At 46.5% G+C, this 20,847-nt stretch overlaps 1 protein-coding gene across 4 annotated transcripts in view; it reads left to right on the top strand.

The window, feature by feature from the left end:
• LRRFIP1 (LRR binding FLII interacting protein 1) overlaps positions 1-20,847 on the top strand; it is a 99,858-nt gene that overhangs the window by 28,734 nt on the left and 50,277 nt on the right. For 2 of the 4 annotated variants that reach the window (XM_058421375.1, XM_058421373.1), the window contains exons 1-2: positions 7,976-8,025; positions 14,935-15,021. In XM_058421375.1, the coding sequence (XP_058277358.1) occupies positions 7,981-8,025; positions 14,935-15,021 (132 nt within the window). In that variant the 5' untranslated portion in view covers positions 7,976-7,980. Of the gene's footprint in view, positions 1-7,975; positions 8,026-14,934; positions 15,022-20,847 lie in introns of those variants that run through there. The other 2 variants (XM_058421374.1, XM_058421372.1) reach the window with 1 other exon arrangement.

The raw sequence follows: 20,847 nt of genomic DNA, 5'->3' as shown, positions 1-20,847 counted from the left end.
CATGATCTAATTCCTAATATTACACCATTTCACAATAATGATAGGATTTGTCTCAGCGCTGCAGTTTCCATCACGTTAACTCATGCTGAACTGTTTCTGTCCAGGAACTGCAGATCTCAGCTTTGGAGACTATTCAGTGGATTACCTGAAACTTTTGATCTTCCTTTTACTTGGTTTTAAAAGAATAAATCAATCTTAAATGTGCCTGCATACAAGGTCTGTGCTTCTGTGGAGACCCAGTGCTGTTGTTTGACACAAAATGAATTCCCTGAAAATCTATTTATTCTTCCTGTGATGCAGGCAAAGGTGGGATTTTGGCTGAGATTAAACCAGGAAGCAGGTGCACTTGATTTGAGGGGGGGAAAAAAAAGCAAAAAGCAGAACTCAGTGTTCTATTTATGCTTTTTCTTTAAGCATTATATCATTCGTGTCACAGACTGGGTAATCCCTAGAACAGCATCAGTAACCTTTGCTTCAGAATTTGTGATTTCTTTTGACTGGTAGTGTGAGCATTATTTTAAGCAGTTGCTGGGGTTTGTATCTACATTTTAATGTGCTCTAAGTGCAGAGCTGAGTTCAGCTTTTATTCAGCTGAAATTTGAAGTTCAGTGGGGACCAGAGGGTGATGCCCACAGATTACATTGCTTGTAGCAGTCCCTGAATTTCACTTCTTACTTACACTTCAAATATTTTTACCAGTCAGGAACAAAACCTCTGTTTATGTCCATGCGTCAAAGATGTTGGCATCCACCCAGCCCCAGAGCCCTCCCCAACCCATGTTTATGCTGTAAATGAAGCAGATGAGAAATTGCACTTTATTGCAAGTTCCAAGTGGGGTTCATGTGCTTTACTTTATGGTCAAGACAAATGTGTTTGCTCTTCAGTAAGGTGTACCAGTGGCTGAATTAATTTTGCATGCGTGCTCCCTCATTAAGAGCCTTTCTGCTGTGTGCTGGTGCCTGAGGATGAATTCCCAGTGGGAAACACTGGCTGGAGCTTTGCTTCCAAAGTGAAGTCAAACACCAAAAGTCTGAAATACAACTCAACCCTTTTATTTGTGAACTCTTAGTGATTTTAATTGCAGAGGCAGTTCTGCAATCAAACGGAATTAAGGCCTTTAAGCGGCACTCTGCAACACAGCCGTTCTACTTGGGTGTTCTGAAGTTCAGTTCTATTTAAAATGTAAATGAGGACAACAGTTGCTGCAACACGCTGCTGGTGCCATAGAGAGAGAACTGTAAGTGGTCACTGCAAAAGAGAAAATTCTCTCTTTTTGTTAAGAAGTTGGGTAGAACAAGTAGAAGAAACCACTGGCTGCAGCTTTATGCAAATAACTAATCCAGGAGACAGCACTGGGAAGATTTTGGTGCTTTCCTTGTGAAATTGCAGCCCATAATTGCTAATGCTGCCAGTGGGTTTTGGGTTTTTTTTTCTCCTTCTAGGTATAATTTCTGATTGATTAATTTATTTGTATGAGTGATTCAGCTGTTTCTAAAGTCAACTGGACTCCCCCAAAACAACTTCTGTGAGTTAACAGTCTTGATGTAAAATACATGACTGCAGTATTATCCAGGGTGTAGAAAACACATGGATTTGTTCTCGGAGGTAACAGCTGTAGAGGAGTATCCAAATTCTTCCCTGGTGGGACCAACCACTTACTGACCAGAGAGCTATTTAGGGAGAAAATGCCAATTGAAGAAGTGACGTAAATGTGGTCAGTTGATACTAACTGAGGAGCTGCAAGCCAACATCCTATCCTGGAGTTGCTCTTTCATCTCTGTTTTGCTTTTTTGGACTGGAAACAGGACGGGTGATTGATTGCTAAATAGCACTGGAAGTGGTGCATTCTATATATAGAATGGTGCTGGAGAACGGAGCTAGAATTCTTATGAACAAAAACCCAAAACAAACCAAACCGAAACCCCACCAACAAAAACATTTACTGAGATAATAAATGCCTCTAAACCACTGCCAAGATGAAAATGATAACAAGATACCTCAGTTTTAAGAGGTGTTTTAAGATTAATTCCTTGTAGCAGGATTTGCTTTGGTAATCCGTGCAAGTTCCTGGTGGAGCTCAGTTATTGTTTAGGCTAAATATTGTTTATTGTTGTATTTTTAGCAGCAGCTCCTTGGGGCTCCAATAATTTACGAGGTAGGATGCAAGTCCCCAATTGTCTCTTGCACTGTCGAGCTATACAGACTGTTCGCTGCAGAATAAACATTCTCCTCCTTCGTTGGGGGGGAAAGGTCTGTGTCAACAAGACTTTCCAGCCTCTGCTCACGTGCCTAAGTTCTGTCTCCAAGATGGGTTTCCTGGCAAGCACATCAGCAAATGTTTCTCCAAAGTGGACAGTGCTCATGTATAAATTCCTTCATTAGTTGTGGGTCTCATTCCCTCCTCCCCTTCCCGGTCTTTGGCTCCAAAAGTTAAGCAAGAGGACCAAGAATGCTGAGCCCTTAAACACAGATAACTCCTAGCAGCACCCTCAGCATGTCAGAGCAGAGCGTCTGCCTGTTCCCACTCCTGGTGCTTGGGAATTAAGGAAAACAGAAAACCAAAGCTCTGGCGTTCTGAGAAACCCCCAAAAGAAAACTGGAAATCACTCTTGGAATGCCCTTGCAAGATGAACTTTCCATGAAAAAAAAATCCATCCTTTAATCTCCCACCAAACTTCAGTCTCGTAGGATTGCAGGGTGTAGGTGAGCCTGACCCCGGATGATAGGTTCAGGCTGCAGTCAGGGTGGTCATGGGAACACCATAGGAGTTCTTTTGGCCAGGTTTCCACTGTAGCTATACTTTATTGTCCTCTTTGTATGGGAAAATTGGATATTCCTCAAAGGTAACTGTCAATTTTTTGCTAAAATGTTTGATAATGAGATTCTTTGGTGTTTGTAGAGGATGTGATCCCTGTTCACTTACAGTGCCATCCTAGTTCATTCTCTCTAGTGAATACACTCAAATATTTGAGTTGAAGCCCTAATGTTGTTTAGCTGTATGTCTGACTTTTTGGACTTGATTTTTACCGTGAGTTTGATTTATCTATTTTTTGAGTGGTAGAGCTTGGTGACTTAACTATGGCACTCCCAGAGCTTGCCAAATGCTGTTGCTGTTTTCCCACCTAATGTCCCTGTCGGGGGTAGGATGAAGTGCAGAACCTCTGCCCTTTTGTGTGGTACTTTTTGGAATTACTGTTGGGTTTCCCGTTCACAAAATTTACAGTTGCAGTGGAAATGGTTAATTCCAACTCTTTAATCTCATTAGGTTGGAAGTAGAGCCTAGGAGATGGCAAAGCCTCGTGCTGTGGATACACCAGCAGAAAAGCACTTTTCTGGCAGTAAAGGGCTTTTGCTGGATCATTTTTGTGGGTTTTTACACAGATATCTGTACACTCAGAGATGTACAGATGAGATCGCTGTGAGATGATCCAAACCAAAACTTTCTTTTCTTTGATTTTATTTTTTTTCCATTATTAGGCAGAGAAATGGAAAAGCTTAAGACTAGGCCAGGCATTTTTATTATGGGAACCACTCTTGAATCTGTAGCTTCTAAAACAGGAAGATCGCGTAACTTTTCATCCACCCTCTTTGCAATTTCTGAAGCTGAACTAGTCAGGCTTTAAAATGCATTCACTATCCAAATGTTGGTGGCATTGCTGTTTTGAAGCTGAGTGACAAATGTCGACTAGGCTCCCCAAGAGCCTCCCACTGGAACGTGACTCAGTCTGACTTGAGCCCCATCCAGCAGTTTCCTTCCTCCTCCTGCTCCTCTGTCCAGGCCGCTGTGCAGAAGAGAATCTGTTGATCCTGGCAGGGGATTTTGGTGCTGAAAACCGGACATTGTTTTCCTGAGGAGCACTTGGCTGCGTCAGTGCCTTGGTGACGGGCTACAAGGAGGTTTTGTTCCTTTGGCCAGCTGGGCTCCAGGCGTGCCAGGATGGCCCAGAGGGCAGGGATGATGGAGTGATGAGGCGCAGATGTCGCTTTTCCTGTCTCTCTCACTTCGCGTGGGTGTCACTCCAGAGGTTTTTATTGGCTTTCTTCAACATTCGAAGAACAACACTGTGATCCTTATTAAAAAAAAAAAAAACAAAAACCAAAAACTGGAGTAACCAAATAGTTCTTCTAATATAAATTATTTTTTAGCTTTTTTTTCCCACAAAACAAGACTTTCTTTGTTCCCGCTGTTTGGAGAGCCAGGACTGAATAAGACGCTGACGGACATAACCAAAATTCTAAGAATCACAGAATCTTTTAGGTTGGGAAAGATCAAGTCCAGCCAATAATCCAACATTGGCAAATCCACCAAAAGTGATACCACTTAAAGAGAATGCAGGAAATGCACAACAGAGTTTCATTTTTATAGATAAAAATTATATAATCTGAGTTCTGTATGTTGGTCATGGATATTGTTGGGAAGTGGCTGCTGTCTTGATGAAGAATTAATACTGAGGTGTGCCAAGCTGGGGCCAGAGTGCTCTGAGGTACAGTTTTTTTCAGTTTTTAAACCTGTCTCTAAAGGTTTTGACTACTTTATTCCTGCTTGCATGCCTCTTAAACCTACCTACAACATGCCTGAAAGACAAAATAAAAAGCAATTGAGTATGAGCTGTGCTGGGGGCCAGGCTTCCTTGGAATTTGAGTTATCAGTGATATTAACATACCTGGAGGCTGACTGGGTGATCTTTCCCTCTTGCTTTTGATGTGGCTCCTCAGTTGTTGGTTGTTATGGGTAAACTGCAGTTCTGGAAAGCTGATTTTTAGGATTTGGGCCAGCATTTTTGGAGGATTGCATTGTTCTGAGTGCAGGCATGCATTTTGTATGTGCATGTTTGCGAAGGAGAGGTGTGTTCCCCGTGGGGAGATAAGGAGTGTGTGTCATTGGAATCAGAGCTGCTGTCCTAAGTGCAGTAAACTTCCTTTTTATTTTCTGCTTAGAGATACCCAACTCACAGTTATCCCGCCAGGTTTCTGGAAGTGTCAACTGACTCTTTTCCCCCCCCCTTCTAAATCTCCCATTACCTGTTTTTCTTAGGCTCAGTTTAGCATTGTAGTACGTGCAATGCATATTTCCACTGGGGACATCCTTCCTGCTTAGATATGTCCTGGAATTAATGTCACTTTTCCACAGCATCCTGTTTCAGTTGCGAAATGCATGGACACAAGAACTGTGTGCTGAATAAATAAATAAATACCAATTGTAGAAGATGGTGCTGTTTTTCTGAATAGGAGAAAGCTATGACGAGATAGGCACTGCAGTTTTGAGGGGATTTGTCAGGACCTGATTGGAATTCCGAGCCTCCTTTTACACAGAATCAGTTATAAAATGCTGAAGCGTGTGTGCAGAGCGCTGTCAGCTCTGTATTGCTGGGAAATAGAAGTTTGCTAGCATTAAAAAGATCTCTTGGTCCTTCAGTTCCGACCCAGCAGGTCTGTGGTACAGTTGTTTGTTTGAATTTATCCTGGGGTATGCATGAAGTGCTTCCTCAAGTAAACTGAATAAAAGCAAATACCTTGGCTTGGAAAGTAAATAGGAAAGGGTGTGCATGTGTGTGGGGGGGTTAATTTATGCCTGGCGTAGGAAATACTTACATTTCCAGTGTATTTTCCAAGTGACAGTGCAAAACCTGTAGAGATTTCCCAGTGAATGTAAGGGGAGGTTAGTCCTTGTTATCCAAGAAGCAGAACAAATTGTTTGTTTCAAGCTAAGATGAAGGTATTTGTCACGCTGCGTTGTTCCGATGCTTCAGATATACACAGTTAACATCACTCCCCTTCTCTGTTAACTCTTCTACATATAAGGCAATATGTATTTTTTCGTGAAGAATTAACTCCAGTGCCTGGTCCTGGCTGCCTTCGGGTGAGCTGCCATAGTTCAGAAGTGCCTTCTTCACAGCTGAGCACCTAACATTGCTGCAAGCCCCAAATCATGCTGGTACCTGCACCAAAACTAATGCTGAGCAGCCTCTGGGAATTAGGGCGTAACTCCTCGTAGGCTTGGGGCTGTTCACAAAAGACAGACGTGCTGGAGGATAAAGTGAGTGTCTGTTAAATGAAGATTCAAATGACAGATGCTTCACAGGAACATAGAGCATTTATTAGTTTCTTTGTGCACATGCTGGAGTGGACTTGGGACAGCTCAGATTTATTTTGTTAGAGCAAAGTTGGGTCATTTACCTGGTGAAGAAGTTAAAAATAACTTGTAGGCTCAGCTGGTGGCTTTGGAGTTTAATGAAAGATGTGACTTTGGAGATCTTATTGCAGCCTTTCAGTACTTAAAGAAATTGTTATAGGAATGACAGAGACTTTTGACAATGTCTATGGGAGTGACAAGACACAGGGGAATGTCTTCCCACTGCCAGAGGTCAGGGTTAGATGGGATATTGGGAAGGAACTTTTCCGTGAGGGAGGTGGGACCCTGGCACAGGGTGCCCAGAGAAGCTGTGGCTGCTCCTGGATCCCTGGAAGTGCCCAAGGCCCTGTTGGACAATGGGGCTTGGAGCAACCTGGGATGGTGGAAGGTGTCCCTCTCCGCGGCAGGGGGTGGGACTGGATCATCTTTAAGGGCCCTTCCAACCCAAACCATTCTGTAGTTCCATGATTTACATAAAACCAGTCTGTTTCACAATTGTAAAGCTTCACCTGTCTTAAGCAGGGTTTCTTCCAGGGGCAGGGTGCGAGTTAGACATCCCTAATCCCTCTTATTTAAAGGAAGCACGACTGGCCTTCCCAGGGACAGTGGGACATGGCTTGAGTCCAGGCACTGCCAGTGAATCTGGCTAAAGTACTGCCCCCAAATATAAAGCAGTGCCAGCGCTTCCAAATCAGCTAAAATACTGTCAGCAGCATGGCAGCGTGTGCTCTGCCAGCCTGAGCGACCAGATTCCTCCTCCTGGGCAGGCAGCTCATGGAAAAACTGAGCTCAGTCGCTGGGTGGAGGCTTCGCTGGGCTCGCTGACCGGGAAGGAGGGCGCAGGCTGGGTTGCTAAGGAGCGACCTGTCTGGCTTGCCGTGGAAAATCCCGTGCCAGGAAGAGATGACTCTGCGAGTGCTCTGCTCCTGCTGCTGCGGAATGGCAGTGGGGAAAATGAGCTCCTGCAGCTTCCGAGCTCTCCCGGCCCTCGCGGCTCCTCCGTGCCCTTTGCAGGGGATGGGTGTGCGAGCTCGGGTGAAGTCAAGGGGAATCGAGAGATGCTTTGGGTGAAATCCGGTGGAATCGATAGGTGGCACTGATTTCTGTGAAGCCAGGGTATCTGCTCTGACCGTGCCCTCGATTGTTCTTGGGGCATCGTTCTGCTTACTGCCGCTTAAACCCACTTGTGCCCTCTAATCCTTCTGTGCCTTCAGCTCATCCAGCTCATCACCAGAGACCTTTTGAAACCAGGGTGTCCTTATTTTTTGGCCAGCCACTATTCCCGATTGCTCTTCTGCAGTGCTGCCAGACTTCAATTACACCTTTGGAGAATTTTTTATTATTATTATTTTATTATTCCATAGCGTGTAATGCAATTTGTGAAAGAATAAAACGAATACCGGCCCATCCGGCGTGGACGGCTCGTTTTAAGCTCGGCTCTACACAACGCGATGCGCAGCACCGATATAATAACAGCAATTAACAGCAGCGGGGCGGTTTGTTTCTGCCACGCCAAGGCCACTCGGCGTGAATAGGAATATACATTTATAAGCATCTCCCTGGGTGTTATCTGGTGGATGTGCAGCCCGGAGGGCGTGCGCCGAGCCCTTGGGACGTTCTGGGGCCCTTCCCCTGGCTCGGGGACAGAAGGGAGGCGAGGAGGCCCTTTCGGTGCGGGATGCCGAGGGGGTTTCGGAGCGATGCCGGCGGCGGCAGGCGTGTGCCGTCCCCCGGCGCTCCCTCCGTGCCGCCCCGAGCGCGGCTCCCGCTCCCCGCTCCGCCCCCGGGCCGTGCCGGGCGCGTCCGGGCGGGCCCCGCCGGCACAGACAGCGGCGGCGGCGGGAGCCATGGACGCGGCTGCCGAGTGCCTCAGCCCCGCTGCCCAGCAGCAGGTAAGGCCGGGGGCTGCGGGGGGCTCCACGTGGTGGCCGTGTGAGCCCAGCCCGGGAGCTTGTGCCGGGCTGGCTTTGCACAGTCGCTGACCGGAACCGAGGTGCTCGCTGCTCCGGGAGCCAGCGGAACCTGTTAAATGATTGCTGTGTCAAGTGTCTCGGCAGCCCCGCGGGACCGTGAGATGGCCGCGGGCGGCTCGGGCATCCCTCGACGCGAACTGTCACTCGGGCTCGGCGCTGTCACTGCGAGGGGACGGGAGCTGTCACACCAGCCCAGGATGGGCTGTCGAGCCGGCGGCGATGGGGGTGTTCGAAGGGAATCTCTGTGTTTACGTGTAGGCTAAGGTTCATCAGCCTGCTGCCTCAGAATAGTAATTTGCATTTAAGAGAAAGGTGAGGAGTAAAGCAGGATGTGGACTGACCGAGCCCTATGTGATTCACGGTTTCATTACCATATGAGTAAGTGGTGCAAAGTGTCGTTTGTATTTATAACTCATATGCAAAAAAAAGTCAGATAAATATGCTGGTTTGACCTCTTAAACATAGAAGTCATTGTAGTCGCCCTCGTTTCGATGCTAAGCAGTCACCACTCACAGGTGAGCTCCTGGAACTCCGGGGTTAGGTCACATGTTGCTCAAATGGAGATGGGAGAAACACTGCCATGGGTTAGCGCTGGTTCTGCCCGGTAGCTATGTTGGTCAGCTGCGTTACAGGAATATTACAAATCAGGTGTTGCGTGTCCAAACAGACTTTAAATTATGTAGGAGCGCAAGAAACCATATCAGATTTTTGACTGATGAAGTGTGACTTGGCTAAACAGAATGAACAGTCCTATAGTATTTGGGGAAGAGGGTACAGAATGCTGGAGTAGGACAGCATCCATCATGAAAAATTCTGTTGGCCCCAAAAATGACTGGCTGGCTGTGTGTTAAGCGTGTTGGCAAGAGGTTTAAATCAGCCTGAGAATAGTTACTGCAGCAGTGCACAGCAGTGGTTGCTTACAGGGAGCAGGTGTAATTTAGTCAGGCAGACTTGTGTTTTAAGGTTTCTCTGGCAGTGGGATCAGAGAGCTTTTCCGGGTATGGTTTGGTGCTGGCAAGCTAACACTTCAATCCTCCGCAAAAAATAACAACACTGACTTTGATTACTAGTCTTAGAAGCAGGTAATTTTGAGTGCGCTGGAATTGAGGGGTGCTTTGTATAGCTGGAAAACTCTTACACATGTAACTATGTGGCAAGTCAACATAGTCATTTTTCACCGCTCAGAAAAGCAGCATAACTTCCTGCCTTTGTTGGCTGTGTCTTGGGGCTTCCAGGCGAACAATGAAGCTCTGGCCATTTCAGGAGGGCAAGGCTCTGAGAATGCACACCTTCAGGATGTGTGTGTGTGTGTGTGCGTGTCGCTGGCCTCTACCTTAGCAACTCACCTAAATAATTCTCTCATCGCTGCAATAAAGTCAGCGCAGCTTCCCCGGCGCGACGCGCGGGGCCAGGAAGCCGCCGCTTCCGTCACCGTTGTGCTTTTATGCCCTGGCCACGGGCACAGCCCGGCCTCGTCCCCACCTGTGGTGTCTAGAAAGGGCTGTGCAGGGGTCACTCCACAGCACTGCTCCCGCTTCTCCCCACTGTTGCAGGTGGCAGAAGATGCTTCTCACCCTTTCCAGCTGATACCCAGTACCTGGCTTGGCTTTTTTTCTCAGAGGTAGTTGTGCTCCAGTTACAACCTGCTGAATTTTTCCCTCTTCAGATCTAAATATACTGAACTCCTTAAACCAGGGTAGGGATTTGCTGCTGCACAGGGCTCCAGGGCTGGGTTTTTATTTTCAAGGTGAGTGACCCTTAAGCAGGAGTGTCAAGTGCTGAGCAAGTAGGCTGGCAAAAGCAACGAGCATTTTGCAGTTCTACAGTGCATTTGTTTCAGGGCTTGGCGACTCTAAATCATTCTGAGCAGCTGCAATTAAAAACCAAGAATTCAGTGTGTGTATTTGTAGTATTTGAGCGAGTCCCATAAATTAAGGCGATGATTTTTCAGCTGGTGCCCAGTTCCATGTTCATCTCAGCATTCTGGTTGCCATCTCCTCTCATTTTGCCCATGGGGCTTTGCAGAAGCCTCTTAGGAAGTTTGGGGGTTTTTTTTAGTATGACATGCTCAGTAAGGCTGAAGCTGCCAGTTCTTCTTGTCAGATGAGCAATATTTCATAAAAGGGAAGTTGCAAAAGCTTTCTAATGAGTGCAATTAGGCTTTATATTTTTATTCTTCTGTTTCTGACAGAAACAGAAGAATAAAAATATCTGTCACTTCTGATTGAGGCTTGTATTGCTTGCTGAGTCACTAGTGAATTTTAGATGATTTTAAGATCACTTCCTTCAGTCTTAGTGATTTCTACTTTTTTTTAAATCTTTAATCCCTTGAATAGTTATTTATGCCTTAGGCAGCCTAAAGAACAGCTTTTAGTAAGCTGAACTTCAGAATATGTGAATTCTTTGGGGTGGTTTTGTAATGTTCAGCAGTGTCCCTTGCAGGCTACAGTGTCTGTCTCTGCTACTGCCCTTCGAGGTGACTCCACTCCGGGCTCTGCCAAGTGCTTGGCGTGGACGAAGACCAAAGTCAGCCAGGCAAATCCTGTTTTGGTTTAGTCAGCACAGAGAGAGAAATGTAAAGTTAGTGTTGCTGCTTGCAGGCTGTGCAAGAAATCAAAGTATTTATAGCACGGAGCAGAGTCCAAGAGTCTCAGAGAGTGTGGTTTGACAGACTGCGATGACTTCAGTCACACCCGTGCTTCTGAGGAAGAGGCCCACAGTGCATCTGATGCTCCTCTGTGTTTGTCTGAAAGTCTGGCCTGTGTTTTTATTCTTACATCTCCTAAAGGTTCACAGCTTGAGCGGGTGGGGGTGGCAGTGGGGCTGTTCTGGGTGTCCTTGCCTTGTGCTGGGGGACACCCCCTGTACCTGAGCTGGGCTTTGGCACAGGAAAAACTGTGAGCAGCAGGCCTTGTTTGGCTCCTGCACTCCCTGCAGGATTTCTTGGGTGTTGGTGTTGCTACCAGGCTTTGGTTTGACCTTGGTCACATCGTGCCCGGTGAGGTGTGGACTCATCCCTGCTCTGATGGATTTACTTCCTCTGAGCTCACGGGAGATGCCAGGTTCGTCACCAGTGCCACCTACAGAATATTGAAAAAAATTCATTCTGAGTTAAGTAACTCCATCCACCAAAGCATGCTAGATGTGAGGTTGTGAAGGCCACAGGTTGACCATTTGATGGCTGGCCTGACTATAGCATGATATATTTCTGTTGAGCTGGAGAGCACCCTCCAAAGACTTGTGGGTAGCCTCACATACTGAGGCCTTTTTTTTTCTCCTTGCATATTTCCTGTCCCCTGTTCTCTCATTTTGCTGTGGGCTTGAAAACCCTTTAGGGTAGGATGGCTTGTTTCTTACAAACCCCTCTTTGTCCAGCACAAATGAGCTGGTGTTTGGTCAGGAACCGTGGTGAAAATAACTGTGTAATCATCTAAATGGCACCCAGACATCATTGAGAACATGCTTGAAAATATTCCTTAGTGCTGGATGCAGCCATTAAGGTACAGCAGCCTTCTGACAGAGAAGTTGGGGTCACTAAGGAGCCAGGAGCAGGTTCTGACATAATTTGGTGGGGACTTTTTATTCCATCAGGACATTCAGGCAGTGAAACAGGAGCCTGGAGAGGCTGTGGAGCCACCCAACACAGAGGTTTTCAAAAGTCATCTGGACCAAGTCCTAAGCAGTGTGATCTGAATGTGATGCTGACCTTGCTTTGAGCAGGAGGGTGAACTGGAGACCTCACGAGGTCCCTTCCAGCCCGAACAATTCTGTAATTATTTGTTTCCATGTGATGAAAATGAGTTGCTTTAAAATTTGAGTGCTCAGGACGGAATAACGCTTGATGACTTCTTACAAAGGTACCAGGATATTCTAATCACAGGTTTTTAGCTTAACGTTCAAGAGCCCAGGATACCGTTTATGTTATTTATATTCAAAGATACTTAAGGCCAACGTGGTCATGGAAAGAAAAAGTTCATAAATAAACAATATGTTTGTTCTAAGATGTAAGCCATTGTTAGTCAATTGCTCAACTGCTGAGTGAAAATGTGTTTTTATTCTTAGAAGGTTTGTAGGTTGGCTTTAAGTGGGCAGCTGGAGGGCTGGAAAGTTGAAATAGAATGAAGTGGAGATGCTCCATGGACTGGCACTAAAACCAGAATTATATCCTAAGAAATAACACACAAAACTTGTGTTTTTGCACAAAGTAAACTTGATTTAGCTTTCTGCAGTTGGTATCTATAATTTAGAAACTGGTGAGCCTCATTTGCAGGGAGGCCTGAGAAAAAATGGCTAAATTTTAATTTTTTTTCCTATTTTTCAAGTTACTTCATTTCATATTATATCATGCTTGTTTCTGGGAGAATATATAATTCTGCAACATAGCTAGCAGGTGTGTAAATCCTTTGGCCCTTATCATACAAGGAAAACAAGGGGAAATATGTATAATTTGAATTACATCTGAATTTTACATATAGGGACTTAGTTCTGATGTGAAAGCTCAGCTGGTTATTGGAAGTCATGAGGATGACAGCTACGATCACGTTAACATCCAAATAATCTTGTTTCTGCCTTTTTTTGTCTGGAGGGAAGTTGGGGATACGCAGCCTGTACTGTTTGGTGTGTTTTGCTTATGGAGACTTTAGGGCCTTTTGTTCCACAGGGGAAAAACAGTTAGTTCTGGTGTTATTCCTCATCTCTATCAGGTGGGATTTGCCAGTGTTTATTTTGAAATAAGCAGAAGGGATCGCATCAAGTCGATACCAGGCTTGTTTCCAGAGCTGTGATTTCGTGCCTTTAGCACACATTTCAGGGCATGTTTGGATAGTGGGTGTCGTGAGCAATTTCAAACACTGCAGGTGCATCACGGCACTGCCTGCCAGGGTTCCACCCAGCCTTTGCCCAGCAGCAGCAGGGCTGGGGATTTCTTTTCTTGGACTGACCGCTTCAGGTTGTTGAAAACACGTTTGGGGATTCATGCCTGCGCCCAGAGCCTGCTGTCACCTGGCTCTGTAAGTAACAGGTTATGAGAGGGGATGCTTTTGGGTGCAAGTGTGGAGGGTCTGCTCCTGCTACGAGTTTCTGTCCATGGCTGAGCCACTTACCTCGAAATTCAGACAAAGAACTCAGGGGAGAGCAGCTCTGTGCAAAACCAACGCTTTGCTCTTTGTGCCATGGTTTGCTTTGTTTTGTGTTTTTTTTTTTTTTCTTTTTAATTCTCTGAGAAGGCTTGTTTTCCTGTTACAAGGAACTTTTCAGACTTCACAGAACCACAGAACATTTGGGGTTGAATGAGACCTCTGGAGTCCCAGTCCAGTCCCCTAGGTCACCTAGAACAGGTGACGCTGAAACTTTGGGATGCCTCCTGAGAGGGGGACTCCACAGCCTCCCTGGGTAGCTGTTCCAGTGCTCTGTCACCCTTAATGAACAGAAGTTGCCTCTCATGCTGAGGTGGAACTTCTTGGGGTTTAGTTTATGGTCATTGCTCCTCATCCTGCTGCTGGGCCCCAGTAAGAGCAGTCTGGCACCACCCTCTTGATACCTGCCTTTGGAATATTTGTATGGATTGATGAGATCTCCTCTTAGTCTTCTCCAGTCTGAGGTTTTAAGATCTACATCATCAGAAGGCTCCTGGTCCTCCCATACATCAGCTCATGCTTGATTTTCATCAACACTTTTCTGTTAACTGCAAGTTTCAACCATCCTACTCCTTTTTTTTTTTTTTTTTTTTTCTTTCTTTCTTTCTTTCTTTCTTTTTTTCCATGTTATGTTTGTGTTTTTGAAGGCTTGTGACCCTTTTCCCTAGGCTTGAGTGGTGAAAGCACTTCCAGAAGGGAAAAGAAATCACACCTTTCCTTTTTTTGATGGTTTTCCTTCTCTTTAGAAGCTCTACTGAAAACACTGGCGTTTTGATTTCTCTGTGTGCTTGACCTTGATATTATGGCAGTTTTTCCTGTCGATTTGGATGCTGTACTTAGAGAAGCAAAGAGTTGGGTATAGCATCAGGGTGAGTGGCTGTGAACGATGCCTTTGGCTCCCTGCCGAGCTGTTCTGAATTCTGCAGGACGAGCTGCTCATGCTTGTACTGTACCAGGACCCAGGAATTTTACTTTTTCCTCTGTAAGACCGACTGGCTTTGCCTGGGATTTGAAGCAGAATATTGAAAATGGTACTCTATAGCATGTTCCATCACTTCCAACTGGGCTGAAGTGAGGAAGCGCTGTGGATCTCTCGAGAGGTCTGTTCTTGGCTGAATTCCACTCCAGCAAGGTTTGGACTGGAATATGGAATTCTGGAGATTTATAATGGAGCTAGCACATTTTCTCTCCATAATTTCAGCCTTAGCTGTGCATACTGAGCTCCAGTGTTTACCCAAATCCTGTGCCCAGGTATGTGTGCACAGTGTCAGTGGTTAGGAAAAATGGCACGTAATGTGTTTGGTGTTGGTCAAATTAATTTGTCAATAAAAAACAATCCACGCTGCAGGGGAGGGAAAAAAACCCCAACAACCCGAAACAAAAAGAGCAAAACCGGCCTTTCTTAGATGAATCTCTCTGCTTCCTCTCCAGCCACACAAATAATAATTAAGGAGCTCTTTTAAACACAAGTGCTCAGGGAGGGCAGTGCCTGCACGGGGGTGTTTTACCTGACTGCTAAGATAACGAGTTAGGGAAGGCAGGGCCATTACCTGCAATAGGGAATTAACTCCTCCAGACGTGTTTACAGCCTTGCCGAGTCAAGCCTCCCCATTCCCTGCCCTGCTTCCGGAGTGTGTTCCCCACTGGGTTGCCCAGCTTTCATCTCATCCCATCCCTGTGTTCCCCTTCCCAGGCTGAAGCGAGACTCGCGGCAAAGCGAGCGGCGCGGGCGGAGGCGCGGGAGATCCGGATGAAGGAGCTGGAGAGGCAGCAGAAGGAGGTAAGGCTGAGGCTTTGGGGGGTGCCTGGGTTGTATCCAGGGAGGAAGATGTTCAGAGATCCTGGAACAGAGGGCTCATTTGAATTTTGTTGAAGTAGTCTGCCTGGAACTAATGTCGATCGTAGAAAAACCTGAAAAAAACGCAGATCGTGGAAAGGATTTTATCTCGGTGAAGCCGGCGTAATTATTCACAGAAAATCCTGGTGGTTAGTAATTCTTGTTTAACGTTAAACTTTGAAGTATGCAGCTTCTCTGTGTGCCTATGGAGGTGGCGGATTCTTACCATTTCGATAGAAATCCAATGAACGTGGAAGATTCCTGGCCCTTGTAAATCTCCACTGTGAAGTTGTTCTGCTTCCTGCTGTGAAGCTGGTGCCGTGCTCTCCCCAAGTCTTGTGCTTGGTGGTGTGCATTCAGTGAAACAGCAGAGTAGCTGCAAAAGGGACAACAGTGATCACAATTCAGTTTTTTTCTGTAGATTTTTGAAGGAGAAGGAAGAAGTAGGGAGTCTAGGGCAGGGTCTGGGAATATATAGTAAGAATAAATGTGGGGCAGGAAAAAAGGGAAGTGGCTTCCCGCTGACAGAGGGCAGAGTTGGATTGGATATTAGGAAAAACATTGTCCCTGTGAGGGTGGTGGTGCCCTCACACAGGGTGCCCAGAGAAGCTGTGGCTGCCCCTGGATCCCTGGAAGTGTCCAAGGCCAGGTTGGAGGGTGTTGGAGCAACCTGGGCTAGTGGAAGGTGTCCCTGTCCATGGCAGGGGGTGGGATTGGATCATCTTAAGGTCCCTTCCAATGCAGGCCATTCTGTAATTCAGTGGTGCTACATTTGCAGGGTGCAGAGCAGGATCTGGTTGAGCTTTGGAGCAGTGAATCAGGAGGTGACAGCAGGATGTGACAGCAGAGCAGTGCCGGTGCAGGCTGCAGCAGCCAGCCCACAGAGAAGCTCTCGGGCAGGTTGCCCACGCACAGCTCTTGGTGAGGCAGGTCTGGATGTGTCTCAGCTCCCTCACTGCAAACACAGAGCTTGAGGAAGGTGGGAGCCTTTTTCTGCTGCAATTGCTGCTTTCTGGAGGATGTTTCTTGCAACCTGGCCCACCCTGGGAAGCGTTGTCACTGCCGAGCTGCTGTGCTGGCAGCCGTGGGAGGGCTGTGCTAAACAGGCCCCACGCGTTTTTGTTTGGGCAGCAGAGTAAATAGGGGTGTCCTGGCAGCTGGCACCATCTAATTTGCAGGTGACTTAATGGAGCTGATGACCCCTTTGCAGATTAAAAGCTGATGCTGCAAAGGGTAGCTCGGTAAACTGAAATTTAGGTGTGAAAACTGAAGCAATTAAGAGCTGCAATTAAGAGCTTGTCATCCGAAAACCTGTGAAAACTTTGTATGGATAGAAATTGAGTAGGGCAGGTTGTCCTTCTGAAGTACCAGGGTCCTTGAAAGCTCAGCCAGATATCCATCACAATCTGCTTTGTGATTCACTGGCATAAATGACACATTTGTTTAATATTTTGCACGCTTGGATATTCTGTAACTTTTTGAAATTGATTAATCTTAGCCCCCAGATGCCAGGTAGAGATATTAAGCATAGCTGCAGGAAGTTTTTCATTGCCACAAGTGTCTTGCAGGTATAATAAAACATAAATACAGAAAATCCCAAGCAGCGGTCAGCAGAAGCTGTTTAGCACCTACCCCTTCCTTGGGGGGGAACCTGCTGTGACACTGGGATTGGTGCACCTGGTTCTCTGCCATCTTCATTTCCCTTTGCAAGCTTTTCAGGAACATAAACAGCGCTTTTCCACTGCTGCCATGTTAAATAACCAGAAGTTAAAGCACTTGCTTTACTACTTCAGAAGGCTTTTTAGAGCCCTAACTCCCTTCTGGGAGTTAAAAAGCAATAAATGAACTTATTGCATGTGCATGTAGCTTTTCATGCTTAAAGCCGTGTGCGTGCCCTGGCAGGCTTCTCGTGGAGCACGGATTACTTGAAAATATATTTACACTGCTGGTCTGAGTTAAAAGTTTCCAGGTGCTACCATTATGGGCTATAACTATGGCAGCGAAAGAGGGTGTTTTAATGATTTGGATTTGGAAACTGGCTCCTCTCCTGCCCACCACCTCATATTTATGACATTTCTCAGTCTTGCACTTCATTTCGCTCATTTTAAAGTAATTGGGTGACTTTTGCACAAAGAGCCTAGGCCTACGATCGAGAAATTGCACAGCAGGAATAGATGGGCTTTTGGCAGAGAGCACTCAGGTGCCAGGTGAGATGTGGGAATGTTCTGTGGAGGACTGCACTGCGGTGGGGCAGGATTGCAGGTGTGCTCCAGAGGCGGTAACGTCTCATCACCTGGCACCGCCTCATGCCAGGCAGCACAAAGAAGGGTAACTGTGCCAGTGCTTGGGGTTTTTTGGTTTGGTTTCTTCAGTGGGTTTCTTTTCTCCAGGGAGGGGAAGCTAAGGACGACAAGATGAGTGCAAGTTTCATGGGAAAGTATAAGCTGGGTACACAAAAAGTGTTTTCTGAAGCTGAAGAAAAAAGTGAGCACAAGAATCGTGACCTGATCGCAGAATCCCAGAATGTGTTGAGTTGAAAGAGCCTTAAAACTTAACTTGTTCCACCCCCTGCCATGGGCAGGAACACCTCCCACTAGCCCAGGTTGCTCTGTCCTACCAGATCTTGAACAATTCCAGGGATCCAGGGGCAGCCACAGCTTCTCTGGGCAGCCACAACTTCTCTGGGCACCCTGTGCCAGGGCCTCACCACCCTCACAGGGCAGAATTCCTACTCAGTATCCAATGTCAACCTACTCTCTGGCATTGGGAAGCCATTCTCCCTTGTCCTGTCACTCCAGTCCCTTGTAAATAGTGTTGCACCATCTTTCCTGTTGGATGGGGCTCCTGTTGGAACATTCCCAATTCTCCCAGCCTTCCCTTCCAGCAGAGCTGCCCCATCCCTCTGATCATCCCAGTGCCTCCTCTGGACTGTCTCCAGCAGCTCCAGGTCCTCCCTGTGCTGGGCCCCAGGGTTGGAGGCAGCTCTGCAGGTGGGGTCCCAGCTGAGCAGGGCAGAGGGACAGAATTCCCCCTCTGCTGCTGCCCACACTGGGGGATCAGCCACATGGGAAGTTTCACTGAAGATAAGGGTATTGGTCACTCTTGAAGCACAAAGATGTGAATCAATTTATAGATTTATTAGAGAATGTGTTCTTGGTGACGAGGCTTTAGGAGAGACACAGGTCTAACAAGTGTAACAGCTTGAATGCTTCTGACTTCTCATTCAGAGCTGCTTTGTTGTTACCCACCAAAGATGTAAATAATTAATCTGGAGGTCTGGTTAAATTCTCTGGTTTGCTTCCACACATCAGTGAGTTCCGGACAGCTCTCACTGCCAAGGGCCCATTCTGAGCTGGAAGGACAATTAAAATACATGGTATTTCCTCCTTTCCTTGTTTTCCTACCATTGGTGGGAATCAGAGCAGTGATGGGTCCTGGTTTACCATACCATGCTGCCATGCTTTTGAAACATTTGGTTTCCAGCTGCAGAATCTGAGGCCAGTCCCTTTGGATTGTACTGTCAAGATGTGCTTGGTCCTGAGACAAATTCCTATGTGCACTCAGGTGTTTATTGTTAATTCATGAAGGAGAGCAAGCCCTGAGTGGGTAGCCCAGTTTTTCTGAGTAGTAATTTGTTAATTCTCATGGGGCTACAAAGTGAAATTGGAAGAAGATTTTTTTTCCCTGTGCATTTTTTTTTCCCTCTCAGAAGCTTGACCTGAAATGCGTTGAAGCCTTTTATTCCCCAGCAATATTTAACAGTAACAGTTTGGAGACGCGTAGAAGCTGCAGCAGTAGGGCTAATTGTGGAGAAAGCTTTCTGTAGGAGTGCCTTCTGTGTGTTCTGCTGGCAAGGCTTTAAATGTCTCTTCAAGGGCTGACACTTGGAGACCACAGTGGAAGCTGATATTAGTGCCTGAAGTGAAAAGAGACTGATCTCCTCCCACTCCTTAATCGGTGGGATAAGACTCTTCCCTGCCAGTTCTCACAGGAGATGAGCCTGTACTTCTAGTTCAAGGCAAGTGCACTGTGCTGGTCTCCTGGCTTCATTTGCAGCACTTGCTTTAAGGCAAATATAATAAATATAATAAAACTTGCCTTGGCTGTTTAGTCAATTCCTTCCTTACATCACTTTCACATACTTTCCCCTTTTTGGATTTGTATTTCTTTGGAATTAAATATGCTACCGTTGCTTTCTAGTAAAAAAAAAAAAAAAAAAAAGGGAAAAGCAGATTTTTGTGGCTCGAATGGGGAGGGGTGAAACTGACTATGAAACTCAGTGCTTACATAAGCAGGGAAGAAATGAAGGAGGTTTGTGGTGGTTAAACTGTGTCACTCAGTGTGAAGATGCCCAGGAAAATTTGGAGAGGGATGATGTGGGTGATGTTTTTAGCAGACTGCTTTTCTGCCACCATCTAACCATGCAACACTGGTTTGTTCTGTCCTGTTTTAAAGCTGCTTCTACGAAAAACTTTATTTTTGTGGGCAGCCTCCTTTGATGGGGAAACCAGGAAAACTGTCTGCTGTTAATACTGTAGACAAAACACATTTGGGTTTTTTGGCCATTCCCTAATGTAGGAAACTGCTCTTTAAAGCGTTTGACTGTTTAGATGTGTATTGACTCTTTTTTTGGGGGGGGGGGACAAATCTGCAACAGAGGCAATTGTTTAAAAGTGTATGTTTTCCTCTTGTACCACACTTTCCAAAGAGGACAATGTCATCACAGAATCCTAAAATGGCTTGGTTTGGAAAGGGCCTTAAAAATCCCCCAATTCCAACCTCCCTGCCGTGGACAGGGACTCCTTTCCCTTGTGCACCGCCGGAGGATCAATCACTTTGGAGCAGAGCTGTTGTAATGCCTGTTGGCTAAGGGGTTCCTCCAAAACTCCAGGGTTTAGAAAAAGCTGGAATAGTTAGATGATGTGCTTGGCTTTATCTCTGAGGCCTCCCCACCTCCCTCCATGGTGCCTGGCCTGAACAAGGGCCCCGTTGTTATCTTGTCCATATTGGCAATCTGCGTCCTGGGCACAAGGCTCCTTGCGTGCCTTGCTTTGGGCTCAGCAGGGAATACCTGCTGTGCCAAGACTGGAGCCTTGGGCTTTGACAAATAAGGCTCCCATGGGGCAGCCTCGAGGCATGGGTGAAAAAAAAAACCAAACCAGCATGGAAAAGTTAAAGCTTTGAGATTAATCAGCTGTGTGGTAATTGCCGCATTTGAACCCGAGCTGTTTGGCTCCTGTGCGTGGATGAAAGGCACGCCGAGCGTGCCATGGAGAAGCCAGAGACTGGAATTGTGCTCAGCCCTGTGGGAGGGCCCAGCTCATTTCCCTCTTCACGGCTGTCCCAGGGAAAGGGAGGTGGGCTGGTTACTTGTGTGGGAATGCTGGTTTTTAAATGGGTCCTACTTTTCCCTCCCGCGCTTGCTGGAATGGGAATTAAACCTACCGAGGCGTTAATCTGGGTAGTGCAGTTCCCTTTCGTGAAGGGGGACTTGATCAGGAGGGCAGGGATTGAGGGACAAAAGCTTTGAGAGACATGAGACAGTGCTTTTCTCAGCACTGGGATCCGCATTCCCATGAGGTATCCCTGAGAGTGAATGGCAGGGATCCTCCAAATACCCCAAAATCTGGGAGACTTGACTACCTTGCCGCCTGAGGATTGTGCAGCCAGCCAGGTGGTTGGGGGTTTTTTGGGTTGTTTTGTTTTGTTTTGTAACTCACAAATGTTTCTGGTTTCAGGAAAGATGTGAGAAAAAACATGTTTTCTGTT

This window comes from Hirundo rustica, chromosome 7 (assembly GCF_015227805.2).
Source record: "Hirundo rustica isolate bHirRus1 chromosome 7, bHirRus1.pri.v3, whole genome shotgun sequence".
In the NCBI taxonomy this organism is placed as follows: Eukaryota; Metazoa; Chordata; class Aves; order Passeriformes; family Hirundinidae; genus Hirundo; species Hirundo rustica.
Note: the sequence above shows the minus strand (reverse complement) of the source record. Positions and strands in the feature narration are given on the sequence as shown.